General features: G+C 37.6%; 1 protein-coding gene across 14 annotated transcripts in view; it reads right to left on the bottom strand.

The window, feature by feature from the left end:
* The window catches only part of LOC134530950 (LIM domain-binding protein 2), a 321,432-nt gene that overhangs the window by 257,609 nt on the left and 48,286 nt on the right, over positions 1 to 15,537 (bottom strand). For 10 of the 14 annotated variants that reach the window (XM_063366288.1, XM_063366293.1, XM_063366294.1 and 7 more), the window contains exon 3: positions 7,591 to 7,668. The exons of the other annotated variants lie outside the window; for them this stretch is intronic. In XM_063366288.1, coding sequence (XP_063222358.1) covers positions 7,591 to 7,668 — 78 coding nt within the window. The remainder of the gene's footprint in view (positions 1 to 7,590; positions 7,669 to 15,537) is intronic. 14 annotated transcript variants of the gene reach the window in all.

Here is a 15,537-nt window from a genome sequence, read left to right as displayed (position 1 = left end):
ACCTTGGCATGAAATATAATTGGTTGCTATATGTTACGTTTTCGGGCATTGTGGAAGCAGCAGACGCGATTTATAAATGATTCGGGAGATCCGTCTCAGTGCCATTGTAGAACAGGCCTTATTTTAATTTCGCGTTTCTGTCTTGTTGCCAATGAAACGAATCATTTAACTGACATAAATATATTTTAAAAAAATAACGAAATCAAGTAACTAAAGCTGCGACGTGTATCCGTGCTCTTAAACAAGTTCAGCAATTATTACGCATATTTAGGGAAGAAGGGGTCAAAAGTCGGTGCTTTTCCAATTTTTCAATAAGGCAGTCCACGGATGGATGGGATAAGGGGAGAGGGAGTAGGTCTCGTGTGTTTTTGCTACCAAAGTTTATTGTGATAGCAGGACGAAAAAATCACAAGTCTATTGCCAATTATTATAATCATTCATTGGCAACCTTAAAAGTTATGTGAAACGCGCATATCACCTTTACCTACAGTTATGGCCACGGTAAGTCTACAGTTCTTTATCCCTATAAATAAAAATGTAAATGTTGGTTCATTCAAAATTTTAAATCCCCGAAAGTTCTTCACCGATTGCTTTGAAATTTTGACATAACGTTGCATACGAATATCACATACATGGGTTACACCTGTGATATGTTAAAGATAGGTAAAATAAAGATAGATAAAATAATAGATTTTTTAATACATTTTCATTGCTACCTATATAGTGACATATATATAGAGAAGTAGATACTATATATATGTAGATAAAGATTTAGCGCAAGAGCTATATATATATATATATATATATATATATATATATATATATATATATATATACAGAGAGAGAATTAGAGAGAGATAGGAAATGCTTTGTATGTGTGTACCTACTTCAAACAAATTACAAAAAAAAAATAGACTGATGCACTGCAACGCATGCCGGGCATTAGCTAGTGTGTGCTGTGGTGTTACGTGGAGAGACTCGCGCGTGCGCATGACGCGACTCGCCGGCGCGGCGGGGACGAGACCGCGCGCAGGGCGAGAGAGCGACCCCAGGCCCCCCGAGCGGCCGCCCGTCAAGCCCAACTTGTTAGCCAAGTTCCCGCCGCCGGCGCCGCCAGCAGCAACTCCGTCCGCCGAGTTGCGGCGTTCTGTGTCAAGGTCGCGAGGACAGTCCCGAACTAAGACCACCCCCCCCCTGCCCACTTTCACACTTCCAACCCACTGCCCTTCGCCAGACACTACTAGTGGACGTGGGCCGTCCCTTCAAGCGACAAAAAAAAAAAGAGTGGGTAGGGGAGGGAAGTTTAGAATACCTCCCGGTACTGAACATGAGATTAAAATATTTATTCTATTTAAGTATTGCGTATTCTGGGTGTCCACGCAAATCTGCAATAAAATTCCCCTGACTCTCCATGATTCAAATTTCTAATTCTCTTTACTTTTTTTTTAATTTACCTATTATACGATTTTCTGAACGAAATAACAAACACAACCTCCACCGTGACCTAGAATTGTGTAACACAAATACGTATAGGCTACATTCAAACAGAAACTTGCATACGCCGTTTTATAGTATGATTATGCGCTAATGCGCCATCTGAAAAAAAAAAATCTTTCAAGGTCTGGGTAATGACAGACTGGAGCATGAAATTTCACCCTTTTATTTACTACCACTGGGAGATCCCATGCATGGCATTTTCAAGATTTTAAGTGAACTGTCTGACTTTCCTTCAACTATTCTGCATCCCTGATTTTCCCTGACCAAGTCTAACTTTACATATTTTCCTGAATGTGGACAACCGGGTATTATCAACAATGACGTTATCGAACAAGATGCGCATCACAAGTCACTCGTACAGTTTAACGAAATGACTTACCAGTAGAAAGCATGCCCATTTCGTAAAAATATAACTTAAAACACATTTTAAAAAAACTATGATCCTCATATTTGTCTGGTGTGATTTCAAAAAAACACGAACAACCGAAATCAGGGTGCAAGAATCGTGATTCGATCCCGGGCTCCTTCAGAACGTTCGACGTCTGACCGAGACGCCAGCTCGCGCGGGGGGTAGCGGGCCTTCCACGCTATCAACTTCGCTTCGATTCAGTCCCTTGAATGGCACGTGACGTAACTGAAACGTCACACCCGCGACCATCTTGTCCCAAGGTATCGAAAGTCCCGATTCCTTCAAATATTTTCGTTTTGGATAAGTCCTAAATTTTCTGGAGTATGATTTTTCAGTCTTCGTTTGTTAATGAATTCTGCACCCTTGCTGAAATTATGTGTGTATCAAAATCCATCTAACGATTTTTTTGGAATATATGGTAAATCAAGTTCCTAAAAATAAAAGACTATATAACTTATTATTTATTTTACATCATAATAATTGTTCTCTCTTGTAACTAAAATATGTGGCAATTCGTCTTCATCCTCGGGGTGAAAAAAATTAAAAAACAGCTGTAAGAACGGCCCCCGGAAAAAATCCAATTTTTTTGGCAAAAGATAATTAACTAAACAAAAAATGTTAGACATTAGCATAAATATTTTGTACCTATATATTTTCATTCAAATATTTAAAAACAATGTTTTAATGGCGATGTTAGTTACTATTCTTATAAAGTAATATTATTACACACTCAAGTATTGTAAGCACAACAAATATTAATGTCAAAATAAACCAAATATAACTATCGTTGATTTGATTTTGACTTCATCTAATAAAAACATAACTACAAAGAAAACTTTTATTTGCTATAAACAATGTTTTTAAATTTACATAGTTGGGCCAGCTTACTATCAAGGGCTCGGGGCAGAGTGCACACGAATAACTCTCTTTTTCCTCTACTGTTTTGGCGGCTGACTAAAATGGTTTTAGTACTTGAAGAGTGTGAAATGCCATTCGATAAAGACATAAACTTTTCATTTAATCAAATCTGAAAGAGTATTTACACGTCTTAATGAATTGTATACAAGAAACATTTGATCGTAAGAAAAGGCCTTTAGAAAAAAATCTGAATTTGGTTAAGTGTAAGACAAGGCTGTACGCCGTTAACTTCGCCACTTAAAATAAGGCAATAAATAAAAAGATTTCACCCATATAGAACGAAATTTCAAACCAATACTGAAACAGTTTAATATGGTTTAATTTTAGCTATCGCAGTAACTATCAAGGAAATTTTGTTCAAAATAGTAGACGTTCATTTCCAAGATAAAACTATGTATTGAAAAATATTCATATGCTACATTATAAACACCTCATAAAAAATATTTTACAATTAACCATTGGTTTTAATTATATCTTTGAGAAATATTTATATGCTGAATTGTTACCACTTCAAATTATTTTTAACTTAAAATATTGAATTGGGTTCTTACTACACTCATAGTGCAGTCCAGCTTCAGTGTGTTAAAGGGCTCGCCATCTTGTATTAGTAAATATTTTGCCACAGCTTGTAATACAGCATTGGTATTGAAAATATACAACCTATAGCGTTGGACATTTGTTTAAGTTAATATTCGTATACTAGTGTTACTATATCAGATTTGTAGTCGTGAAATAATTATTAGTGTAAATAAACTATTCTAATAATTTCCTATATTAAAATTTACGACTAGATGAGTATTCCAAAATAATACAAGCGTATAATAAACTGTTTTCCAAACCCATCTCCTTCCTTTTCCATTCCCAAAGAGCACAGATGACAGGGGCTGTGTTCGAATTAGTCAGTTTGTAAATTTGTGATTTGTGATTTGATCGGTTCATTCTCTTATTCGTACTCACAACACTGCAATGCCGTAATTTTAATTATAAAAAATATATTTTAAGATATTTATGGTTTAAATTACTCTATTTTATAAAAGATGTCACTCAATTTATACGCACGGAATTATATTAAAAACTTATAATTTCACCGCAAATTGGTTTGATTGAAATAAGCACCACAATTATTTTAGCCTTTTAGCCAAGCATCAGGGCAAACGGCATTTTTTTATAATGTTTAGATAAGCCAACATACACACACACGTGCGAGTTTATTTGAAATGCTAACTCCAACATGGTAACTTTTAAATTTTATATTTTGTTATTTAGCTAGTTTTGTTTGCACACAAAATACGAAAAACTAATTTATGAAATCTCCCTTTTTTTTGTATTCGAAATTGGGTCTCGTGACCATTTCGCTTACCACATCTGCCAATTCGAACAAGACCAGAGATGAAATCATTTGAAGACATTACACGCCCGCAGTTACGTTCACTACTACTAGAAATCAGTGCAGGACATATACACAACACTTCAAAATATTTTTTTCAAACAAAAACCAATTTTTCCTAATGCCATTGAATCTGAATTGTGATAGGCCGCATATCTTACTTCTACAATGACACGGAAGAAGTGACGAGTCACGTAAACGAAAAAAAAAAAATTCTTACGGAATGGGGTATCTACATTAACACGAACGCGCACAAAGACCCGTTGGTATTACCTACATAATGTCTGCTAACTCTTGCGTTTACGTTAGTTCGTGCGACCAATAGAAGCCGAGTATTTAGCCGTGGTGGTAGCCAAGTTTGTTTGTGTTTCTAATATATTACAAGTGGTTTCAATCACAAGAATATATTCTAATATTGCTTTGTTTGTAATATTTATTTTAGGAATATGCGAATCGCGGCCGTGTTATGTTCTCGTATCTCAATTTTTTTTCATGTAAAATAATTTTTCGAAACCGTGAAATTCAATATCATTGGTTGTCATTTGTTACGTTTCTGTGCACTGTAAAACCAGCAGACGAACAGTGAAACGTATACATCTTGCGGTTCCGTGATCCGTTTCTGTGTTTACGTTTCCGTGTCATTGTGGAACGGGCCATATTTTTACAAGCACTGGCAGGACACCTGTTACGAAAGGTTTTTAACAGAATGCACTACTTGCGAAATACTACTAAAATTTAGTGTACTTATACGAATACCACTATGTCTATACTTGGAAGCTCACGAGAAGGCAAGGGCCTGACATGCGGGCGACAAGCATGCTTCAAGGTCGCAACTCGGTTTCATCCCCTATCAGCATTGCTGAAAACATCGACAGTCACGGTGAGCCGGAAGATAGTGTTACATTACCTTTCACAATTAATGGCCATAGAATTGACTCAAAAAGCAATCCTCTCGAAAATATCTAGTAACGCTGCCAAATTTTCGTCTTCAATAGTTAGCATTTTACACAGTTTTCAAATTCTGCATAAAAAAAAATGGAACATTAAAACTCAAGAACGTTTGAAAATCTGTTACGCTCTCAGTTGTGATTCAATTTTTTAAAATCAAAGCTGTAGCTACTTCTAGATGGTTATAATAATGCATCACAGAGGGAGATTAACATTGTCAACGTGTTATTATTTTGCCTCTTACGAAACTAAAAAAAAAACCTATAATACTAACTTATAAATATTTGCTACGCGTTTTACCAATTTATTAATTATTGATGAACTTCAATCAGAAATCCGATTCCACTGACATATTTCATAAAACAATAGTTTTACTCCCTCCATAAGCACTTTTATCTGCCACATGTTTGCCACTCTTGAGTTTAGTTGTGTTGGGTGAAATACCTTTTTACTGGACAAAATTTTGAATGGCTAGTTCGGTTTAACATCTAACGAAGTTCTTAATGCGTCCAGTGCACAATATTTTTGACGGGAAGCCTTGGTGCATCCAATTATAAACAATTTTAAAAATGACTGCTTTCAGTGATGCCAAAACCACATTCAACTTTTAACCAACATTGAAGGAGTTTGGAGACAAACCGAGAATACGTGAAAAAGGCTTAAATGCGTATTCGCGAGTGGTTTTGTTGAAAAAAAAAGTTTTGATGACTTACATAAATAAAATTTAACTGAAAGGGTTGAATGTGAATAATGCTGTAACGAATTTAATTCTTCCTGATATATTATGTAATGCTTAACAGCACGGTCATGAAATCTCACTTATGACTTAATTTTTCATTGTAGCCAATAGCACAGCAGCATTGCTACCGGGGGGCAGGACACGGACAGTCTAGCCCTCACCCTGACCCTTTTTTCAAGCCAAGCCTTCGCGTCAGCTCCCAACTGTACTATATTTGTAAAAAAAATGCACCCATTAACTATTTTTGCGTGTTTACTCAACTGCGCAGCACTAACATTTCCATAATTTATTTTTATTTACTTGTTGTACCAAAACATATCTGGTAAATATTTAAAAAAATGTTTTCACGTACCACGATCTCCAAGATTATATCAAGGTATGAACCACTTGTTAGCCGACTCCGTGTTAATATTCAGGATTCCCACACTTTCTTCAGCCCATTTCCTCGAGTTTTCCCTGTCCACACTAGCATCTTGTCTGACCAGACTATCTGGCAAGATGACACCTTATTACTAAATCACGTTTCAATAACATGCCGAATCGACTATAACACGTTTTCCTGCACAATATAGACTTGGCACCATCTCCATCAACAATAATTGTGGCATTTAAAAAAGAAAATATATTTGTTTGATAAAATTTTGAAACAATACATTACTGGTTGTGATCATGCGAAAGACTACATGTATTTGACTGCACTTCAAATTAATACACAGTTGTTTGTAATCATTTACTTCTGATTAATGAAAGTAAAAACAAATCGATAGGGAATATTAACGGCATATGAATTTATGGTTAAAAACAACCGGTTTAAAGACAAAAATGTACTACATGACATGAAAAATTACTGATACTGTTCAAATACCATTCAGTTTCGGTGTCCTTCCGGGTTTTAAAGACACTCAATTCATTTCCCTAAGTTTTTCGCGTTTTCCAGGTTTTCCAGATTTTCCCCAACGTTATACTCAATATCAGCCATTCCGGGGCCTGGAATCAAGCCGTCCACAACAATGTACAGGATGTCTACAAATACCTGGCGAATTAATTTCAGGACTTTTTCAGGACCTCAAAGTTGTTTGTTCTTACAAATTATTTTACCACAGGTTAATTTTTTAATATATAATAAGATAAACTAGACATAAGATACAATATATACATACTATTTTTGTATTAGAAAGCTAAGGCCTTTTCAGAGATAGTTTCCACAGTCTCCAACTGTTTATGTTGTGCGACTATAAATTGAAGGGAGGCGTCAAAAGTCAAAATGTATGTTAGCAAACGGCTGCTGGAAATTAAACTTTCGTGTCTTTCAGCACAGTTACTGTTTACTTCGGGATTTTGTTTGTCGTAACTTTCGCGAATAGTCCTTCAGTTCAGTTACTTTTCGCGACTTTCGGACCTGTAGACACCCTGATGTACTGCCACAACATAGCGGGGCCTTAGCGATCTCAGACACCAAGCAACCACTAGCCTCGCCCGCAGTGTTGGTGGTCTAGGGGTATGTGTCAGAGAGGGTCGCGGGTTCAAGTCCCGACTAGGACACACGTGCATTCTGGATCAGGTTAGTTTGCCCTCCGGCATGACATAGGAAAACAGACAACTAGCAGTTATTGAAGCGGTTTAGTGCTGGCAACACGCAACTGTTAGCCTTAGATTACTGGTAAGTGTGGTGGATATGCGATCCTAACCAACCTTTGAAGAGGAATATCCTCTACGGCACCGGTTCTCAACTGTGTTCCATGGCACTCGTGCGTGGCACACCTGGAACAGCTGAAAAGTTATCCGACATTACACCCCCAAAAAGTGTGATAAAGTACTTATAAACTTAGATCACACAATATTATTATTTAAATAGAAGCAATCGCAGTAGAACAAAGCACTAAGAAGTTATAACGACTGAAAAATTTACGAAGTAAAGAATGACAAAGTTTGTATGAGTAGTTCAGAATAAACTGTAGGTGAAAGCATATTTTACCATTATTTTCTTACGAAATGGCTGACTTTGAGTGAGTACATACATAGTTAACAATATTTACTAGTTAAAGAGTTTAATTAAAAATTGTAATTCTAGGTTTTGGCTTAATTTCATACATAACTTAAATTTACTAACCTTAATTTTCTCACTAAACTGCCTGGAATGATCCTAATTAATATTTTAGAATATGCTTAATAAATAATCTATTAAATATAATTAACATAAATTAGCACCACAAACAAAACAGTTATAACTATAGGATTAAAAAAAACCTTGAAAACTTCAAATCCAAGTAATAAACGTTTAATAAAACAACTGAACTTATACGTACATTATCTGAGCCCAAACACTGGTAAGCAGTGTACATACACAATTTATTACAAATTGCCAGAGATGTTGGTGGCATATACACAAAATTTTTTTTATAAACGGCAGTAACAGTGGCATTCCCGGGAGCAACATATTCTGCAATGTTACTTAATCGCTAATAATTCGACACCGTACCATGAAACGGCACACCCGTCCAATCAAACTCGGACCTACAGTTACTGAAGTTACAATTAATCCAAGGTTAGTTATAAGAATTTAGGTTTTTTGCAATGCTCATGACTCGATAATAAACCACTACGGTGTAACATACAGCAAATATTGTAATAGGATAATATGGGAAACAGACAAAAAAAATGCGAGACATGTTGTTCAGCGAACCTGGCGGCGTGGACTGAACCTACGCTTTGGAAACGGCGGTAAAAGGCATTGAAGTGTGTTTGGTGCTATAAGATGATGGTTCTATTTGCGAATAAATAAACACATTATTATGTGAACAGTAATTCAGAATGGCCGGAAATATTTGTGCGGTGTTTGGCTGCAAAGATTACAACGTTACTAACTGCTCAAAGTCTTTTTTCAGATTTCCAGCGGACCCAACGCAGTAAGTGTTTCGCGTTTCGCGCATTCACAATTTTAACACCTTTGTTTTATATTTTTGTCTCTTATTATAAAGTAATTATTTATTATAATTCCTTACCATTCTTGTAACATGATTTGTTTGCAGCAGTTTCTTTCGGTTTAATTAAGGATTTTTATTTAAAATGCAGTCACATTTTCAGGTGAGAAATTAGTTTCATACATACAATTTACTTCCGTTACTAAAACTAGTTGTTCTTGTTTCCTTAAAAATAAAACAGCTGGAAAACCAATTAGATACTACATGCTACTTGTTCAGTTAATTTGATAGATTATATTTTGCACATAATTACATATCTATCTGTGACACATACCTTTAAATAAAGCCTGAGAACATCTCTGTATGAATAATAGCATTAAATTTGTTTGAATTTCTAGTTTTGGTAAAAACAGCACTTAATTGTGTAAACATGTTGCCTTTAATATGCACGTAAAATTGAATTACGCGGGGCTTTCTTCAGTCCACGCCGCTAGAATGCGCTGCAGTCTGGTGTCTCGCGCTTCGCCAATGCTAATTGGCCGGAGTTTCCCATATTATCCTATTACAATATTTGCATACAGTTAAGCGTTGCGAGTATACGCTCAAGTTTCTGTAACACAGCGTACGCGAACGCTCATTGCAGAATCATTACAGATGATTTACAGACTCTTAAACGATGGGTTCCTCGCAGTTCCAGATAGACGAATCTTCGCAGAAACTACGTAGATCCCGAATTCCGTGTACTGTGCTTTGTTGTGAACACGTTAAACATGCAGGTGAAAGGCAAAAGGTGTTTTGTTTAAATGGTGTTTTGATTAAAATTTTATCAGTTAGTTTTTATAATTTTGTTTATATTCAAAGGTAATTCTCAAAGATTTCGTGTTAAAATTAAGTAAACATAAATAAATTTACAAAGATATCCGTAAATTCCGGATATTTTGTAGCCAATGTTGTTCGTAAATGAAAAATGGAATTTTTCACAGAGTACGACTTGAGTACGAATGCTCAGAGCGTTTTCCCGACAACACCCTTTACGGCCTCCATCATACTGTGCGAGTTTACTAACTACTCATCCACGAATTCACTCGCAGCGAACAAATTCGCTGAATGCAGTACGCCTACGCGTCACCTCGCCGCTCACCTAGTTCCAGCGAGTCAAGTCGGAGAGCGGTCTGTCTCGCTACTTGCTTGAAATTGCCGTGCTTTAACTTCGTTGGATTCTCGACTAACAGTTGAAGTACAAAATTATTGCCCTGTGTAATAACGCGCTAAGCCAGTGGGAGGGGGGGGGGGGGGAAAGAGCTTGAAAACACACTATTTTCTTTTTCACCGATAAGTACCCGGAAAATGTGTCCAATAGAAATGAGAAACTAAATATACTCTGCAGTCAGCGGTGAATCTGAGCGCAGAGTTGTAAGAAATGGACAAAAAATTAAATAAACTAGAAATATCACGAAGGTAATGAAACGTTACGGTAGAAAAACATAAAATGAAATACACAACTTGAAGAAATATTAGTGGTAGTAATGGTGGCCGTAAATTGCACCGTGAGGTAACTTGTAATGATTGAGGCAAAGAGCAGAATACAAATATAAATATTTGAAGAGCTTAAAAATATATCCAGAAAAAATAAATGCAATTTTGGATTTCTAAATACGTCACAAACGCTTCCTGAAATTTTAGTAGGCAGGAAGGGTAAGAAATAATTTAAATATATTATTTATAGTACTCTAACGTCTCGCCGACAGAAAGGTCGTTAGAAACTGTTAGTACACTACGTCACAGGAAACACCAGACTTGGACTCGTACCCGAGATCTCTGAACTGCGCGTCCAGTGTCTTACCGCTGCATCACATCGCTCCAAAAGAAACCAAGTACAAACACTGTCGGCAACGGCGACGGCAGAATTAGATGCCAACAAGGCGATGTGGGCGAAAATACAGGCTCATCGAGAATGTTTTCCGGGATTCTAAACTGTTATCTATATAAATAAAAACGTAAATGTTCGTTCAAAATATTATATCTCCGAAAGTTCTTCACAAGTTGCTCTGAAATTTTGACACAGCGTTGCATTCGAATACACGCATGCTTTATATGCCTATGCCACACATGTGACAAAGATAGGTAAAAAAAACATACATTTGTTAATCTTTTCATTGCTATATTGTGATGTGTACATAACTGTAGAGATATATAAAGGTACATAGAGGAGAGATATAGAGGTAGATATCGATATTTAGATATAAACAGATTCTTTGTATATGTGTACCTTCTTCAAACATATTACCAAAAACATATTGAGACAATGTTACGCATGCCGGTCATTAGCTAGTTGTAAAATAAGTATTTAATTGATAGACACGTGTGACGTCTTAAAATGCTGAGAAAAGTTAAAAGTTTCAGACCTAGCCGAGCTGGAATTGACTGCCCACAACAGAAGCTGAGCCCACTGTGGAGTGGTCCACTGAGATCCTGCCTCGCGGAAGTGAGCAGAGCAGTCTCGCAGCCGCACTGCCGCTCCCATCACGTGCTGCGCTTCCAGCCACAGGGAAACTACTCTTTCCTGCCACCATACATTCAAAACAACATGCATACAGCACCCCAAAGTGAAGATAGCTCCAGCAACTGCAACTGGAACTGGAACTGTGAACAAGAGTCGGGAAAAAACGTGGCAGGAAATTGAATAACGTCTGGACAGAGCTAAAAATGGCGCCCATATTGAAGTGTACTAAGCTACTTTAAACTTTAGTTGACATTTTAAGACGCCAAACGTGTACTTTTATTAAATAATTATTTTACAATAACATTTTAGAATCCCGGCCATCATCCTCGACGGCCGATGTACCTACTAGTGGGACAAACCTTAAAGCAACCAGAGTTGGTTAGCTCTTGGAAATTAAGGTCAACGTACTGGTAGATAAAGTTTACTTTAGGGGTATAATAGTACACAATTTAGTTGTCTTTTATTTTTAAATCATGCTCATTGACTAATATATATATATATATATATATATATATATATATATACTAGCTGCCCGACCCGGCTTCGCACGGTTGTATTAATGGGGGAGGAAATGAGACCAAATCTCTTATTTACAGTTATAATAAATGAAATAAAATGAAAATTAATTAATTTTGACAAAAACTTAATACATTGCTTTGTAATGTACCAAAGAAAAAACGAATAGCACCGATGGTTTCCCGACTCTAGAGCACGCAACGTTGTCATGGAGACGAAGTACCCATTATTTCCCGGGCTTAAACACCAATCAACATGGATAATCAGTTTATTATTAATTATAAATTATTAAGACCATTAATCGAAATAAAAACTATCCTATCTCTCAAGTTGGATCGAACTGCACATGGTGTGCGAATTTTATTATAATCGGTTAAGTGGTTTAGGAGTCCATTGAGGACAAACATTGTGACACGAGATTTATATATATTAAGATAAGATATACACACAAACACACACACACACACCACAAAATCTTTACAGAGTCCACGCTGACTTTTTCAATAAAAAAGTCTTAACGACGAAAACTAAAAATTACTTCAAATTTACTTCAATGAGGTAATTTAAAGGCATGGCTCCAAAACCTATTTTGACTTGTATAAAAGCTGGGGCAAATTGCTGCTTAAAAAAACGAAGAACTTAAAACACGCTTTTACAGGGGAAAAAAACATTTAAGGCAAATATGGTTCACAGAAAAAAATTTAAATTTAGATTAAGTAAACGTTTTTTTATTATATAGTAGATATAGGAACAGAAACATTTTCTACTGTTGTCAGATGCCTAAACAATATTTTAGCATTTTTTTTAGATAATTAATATATTGTTACGAACCAGAGCAAGACCGGGACACGTGCAGGTGCAGCTGGCTGGTGACTGCCGCAACATGATATGCGCCGCGCGCGCAGGGAAGATAACAAGGTTTGTCGCTTTCCCCCCTCCTTCCCCCCACTCCCCGCACGGCGCCCTGCCTTTGACACGTAACTGACACCGGACAGCTGGGAGTTGCGCGAGTCGGCGACACGTGTTTTCGAGAGATTTCTGCCGACGCCGACGGCTCGGAGTGACGCGACTGGCCCCGGCCACTCTCGTGAGTTCTGGAATTGCGCCGGGGCCTATACTGTCCGCGCCAGGAATGGTGGCACTCGAGCTCCCTAGTCCTCGGGCTAATGGGAGGGCACGACAACCCGCGGCGACGGGCGACAGCAGTAACGGCGTGGCCGTATATTCTCTTAAATGAAAACATTTGTCCGCACCAGGAATGGTGGCACTCGGTCACTCTAGTCCTCGAATCAGAGGGTACGATCATCTGTAGCGAGGACGACAGTAGTAACGGCGTGGTCATATTATCCGTTACATAAATATATTTATTAATGTTTCACAGTAAATGTTGATATACACCTGTACCATGTGACCATAATCATTGACTTTACAACAGCTTTCAAGACAAGGTACTAATTTGTTTCAGTAAAAAAACACATCTAATATTAAACATAATTTAAAATACTAAACATTTATGTCACATCGAAATGTAAACAAAGCATTCATCACGGTACTGCATTACTGCACAGATGAAATGTCCCTGCAGTCTTTGTATAGCTATGCAATACAAAGTGTCTTAGGCATTACTGACTTTTATGCTTCAAATCATATATGTATATAAGCTGTTAACAATCAAATATCCTAATAACACATATCTTAAAATGCATTAACATTTTGTCAATACTATATTAATAATCTTCTTAAAACACAATTTAATTGTTATCGCAAATATGGTAGTGCAATTAAAAAATGTGATAACATGAATGGTAAAATAATAATAATAATAATAATAAGGCAGAAAGTGTGGCATTACAAATGCTATAAATAAACAATACCAACGAATTAAATACGATTCAGAAATGTATGAATGAAATAACAAGCGTCCTTCTTCTGCCAACATTTCTTGAATGTTAAACATTTCAACTTCAAAATGTCTGATAAGTACTTAACTGTGTCATGATTACCACCAAATTTCAAGATTAAGCCATAAATTTTAATTACTGAGTAATAATTATAAAATTATTAAATCTATGAAACTACCCCCTAAATAAAACAAACATACTTAAATAGAAACTGGACAGTTTTTGCGAATCAATTTCAACACAAACTATAATTCGGACACACACGAACATACACCTGATTTTCCGTCGGTTCTTTGTGTTTAATGAAAGTATATATTGGGCTTAAGTAGGCGGCCTTTTTATGCCGAAAATCCCCGTTCAAATAGGTGGAGAGGATTTTTGGATTAATTAAAATAGAGTTTATTTATTTTTCACATCTTCACTAAAACGAAGTCATATTTAATATTTAATTATATTTGGTGTTTACGAAATAAATAGCTAGGCACCCAATACAATTATATCACCATTTTGATCATTCAAATGGTTATTTTTTTTCCCCGGGGGAAAATATTCCCAGACACACATCCTGGCTACACCATTATCTCTCTCCCCCCCGAGGGGGGGGGGGGGGGGGCAAATTCTTTCCGCGCCCCCGCAAAAAATTATCATAGTAACATGAAATACAAAAACTCTTCGCCCGAACACCATTATTTATTATAACGATCCCTTACGTTACATACCTTTTTTTACCATGAGTTGTTTGAGGTTCGTGTGGACGTTCTTTGTTTTGTTTCCTTATCCTTAGGACAGACCTACGGCTTACGCCAATGTAGTGTGCTACTCTGTCCGTAGCTTTGTAGACTGGCACTTCTAAACACTTATTTTTCGCTTCGCGGTCACAACATTCCATAACACGTTTCATTATTTCTCTTTCACCACTATGAATGACTTTTTTAAATCGTATTGGACGTTCTCTAGCATCCATCGTAACCGACTACCACTGTTCAACTGCTGTGAGGGACTAATGTTTGTAGGTTGCAGGCTACAGACGCAGGTATACGCGGGGAGTCACTTCCCCTCTCTCCAGCATGACCCCTCACCCTCGCGGAGAGAAGTGCCACCTAGTATATATGACCGAGCACGTCAGGGCAGAGAGTCAGTTCGGAGTGTTCAGTCGGGAGTTCTCCCGCGGCGGAGTTTCCGGGCGATAGTGCCGCGGGTGCGGCAGAGTGGCGAAGTCCTTGGACGAGGGTTCCAGGGCAGGGAGAGAGTGAGTTCAGTGGAGTCGGGAGTTCTCCCGCGGCGGAGTTTCCGGGCGATAGTGCCGCGGGTGCGGCAGAGTGGCGAAGTCCTTGGAAGAAGGTTCCAGGGCATGGAGTGAGTGAGTTCAGTGGAGTCAGGAGTTTTCCCGCGGCGGAGTTTCCGGGCGATAGAGTCGCGGGCGCGGCGAAGTCCCGAGCGAAGTTGCGAGCGAGGCGTCGAGCGGATCCTCGGCGAAGGGGAAGTGCGTCGGCGGCGGCGGAGTGAGGCGACGGAGTCCCGCGGCGGAGACCCACGAGGGGTGCTGCGGCGAGAGTTGCGCCAGAGGTGCGGCCCAGCGAGGTGTGTGGAACGAGTGACTAGGGAATAGACCTTTCTTTAAGTGTAATTAATTATTTGTCATTTTAAAAGATTTTTGTAAGTGACATAAGTAGTGGCAATAAATAAAACTGTGTAGTGTAATAAAATCTTTAATTGGGCTTTCCTTTACAAACCCGCGGTAAATCGTAACAATATGTATTATAACAGTACAAAAACTTTACGTTACTTCACCCCTTTT

Source organism: Bacillus rossius, chromosome 3 (genome assembly GCF_032445375.1).
Source record: "Bacillus rossius redtenbacheri isolate Brsri chromosome 3, Brsri_v3, whole genome shotgun sequence".
Lineage (NCBI taxonomy): Eukaryota > Metazoa > Arthropoda > Insecta > Phasmatodea > Bacillidae > Bacillus > Bacillus rossius.
Note: the sequence above shows the minus strand (reverse complement) of the source record. Positions and strands in the feature narration are given on the sequence as shown.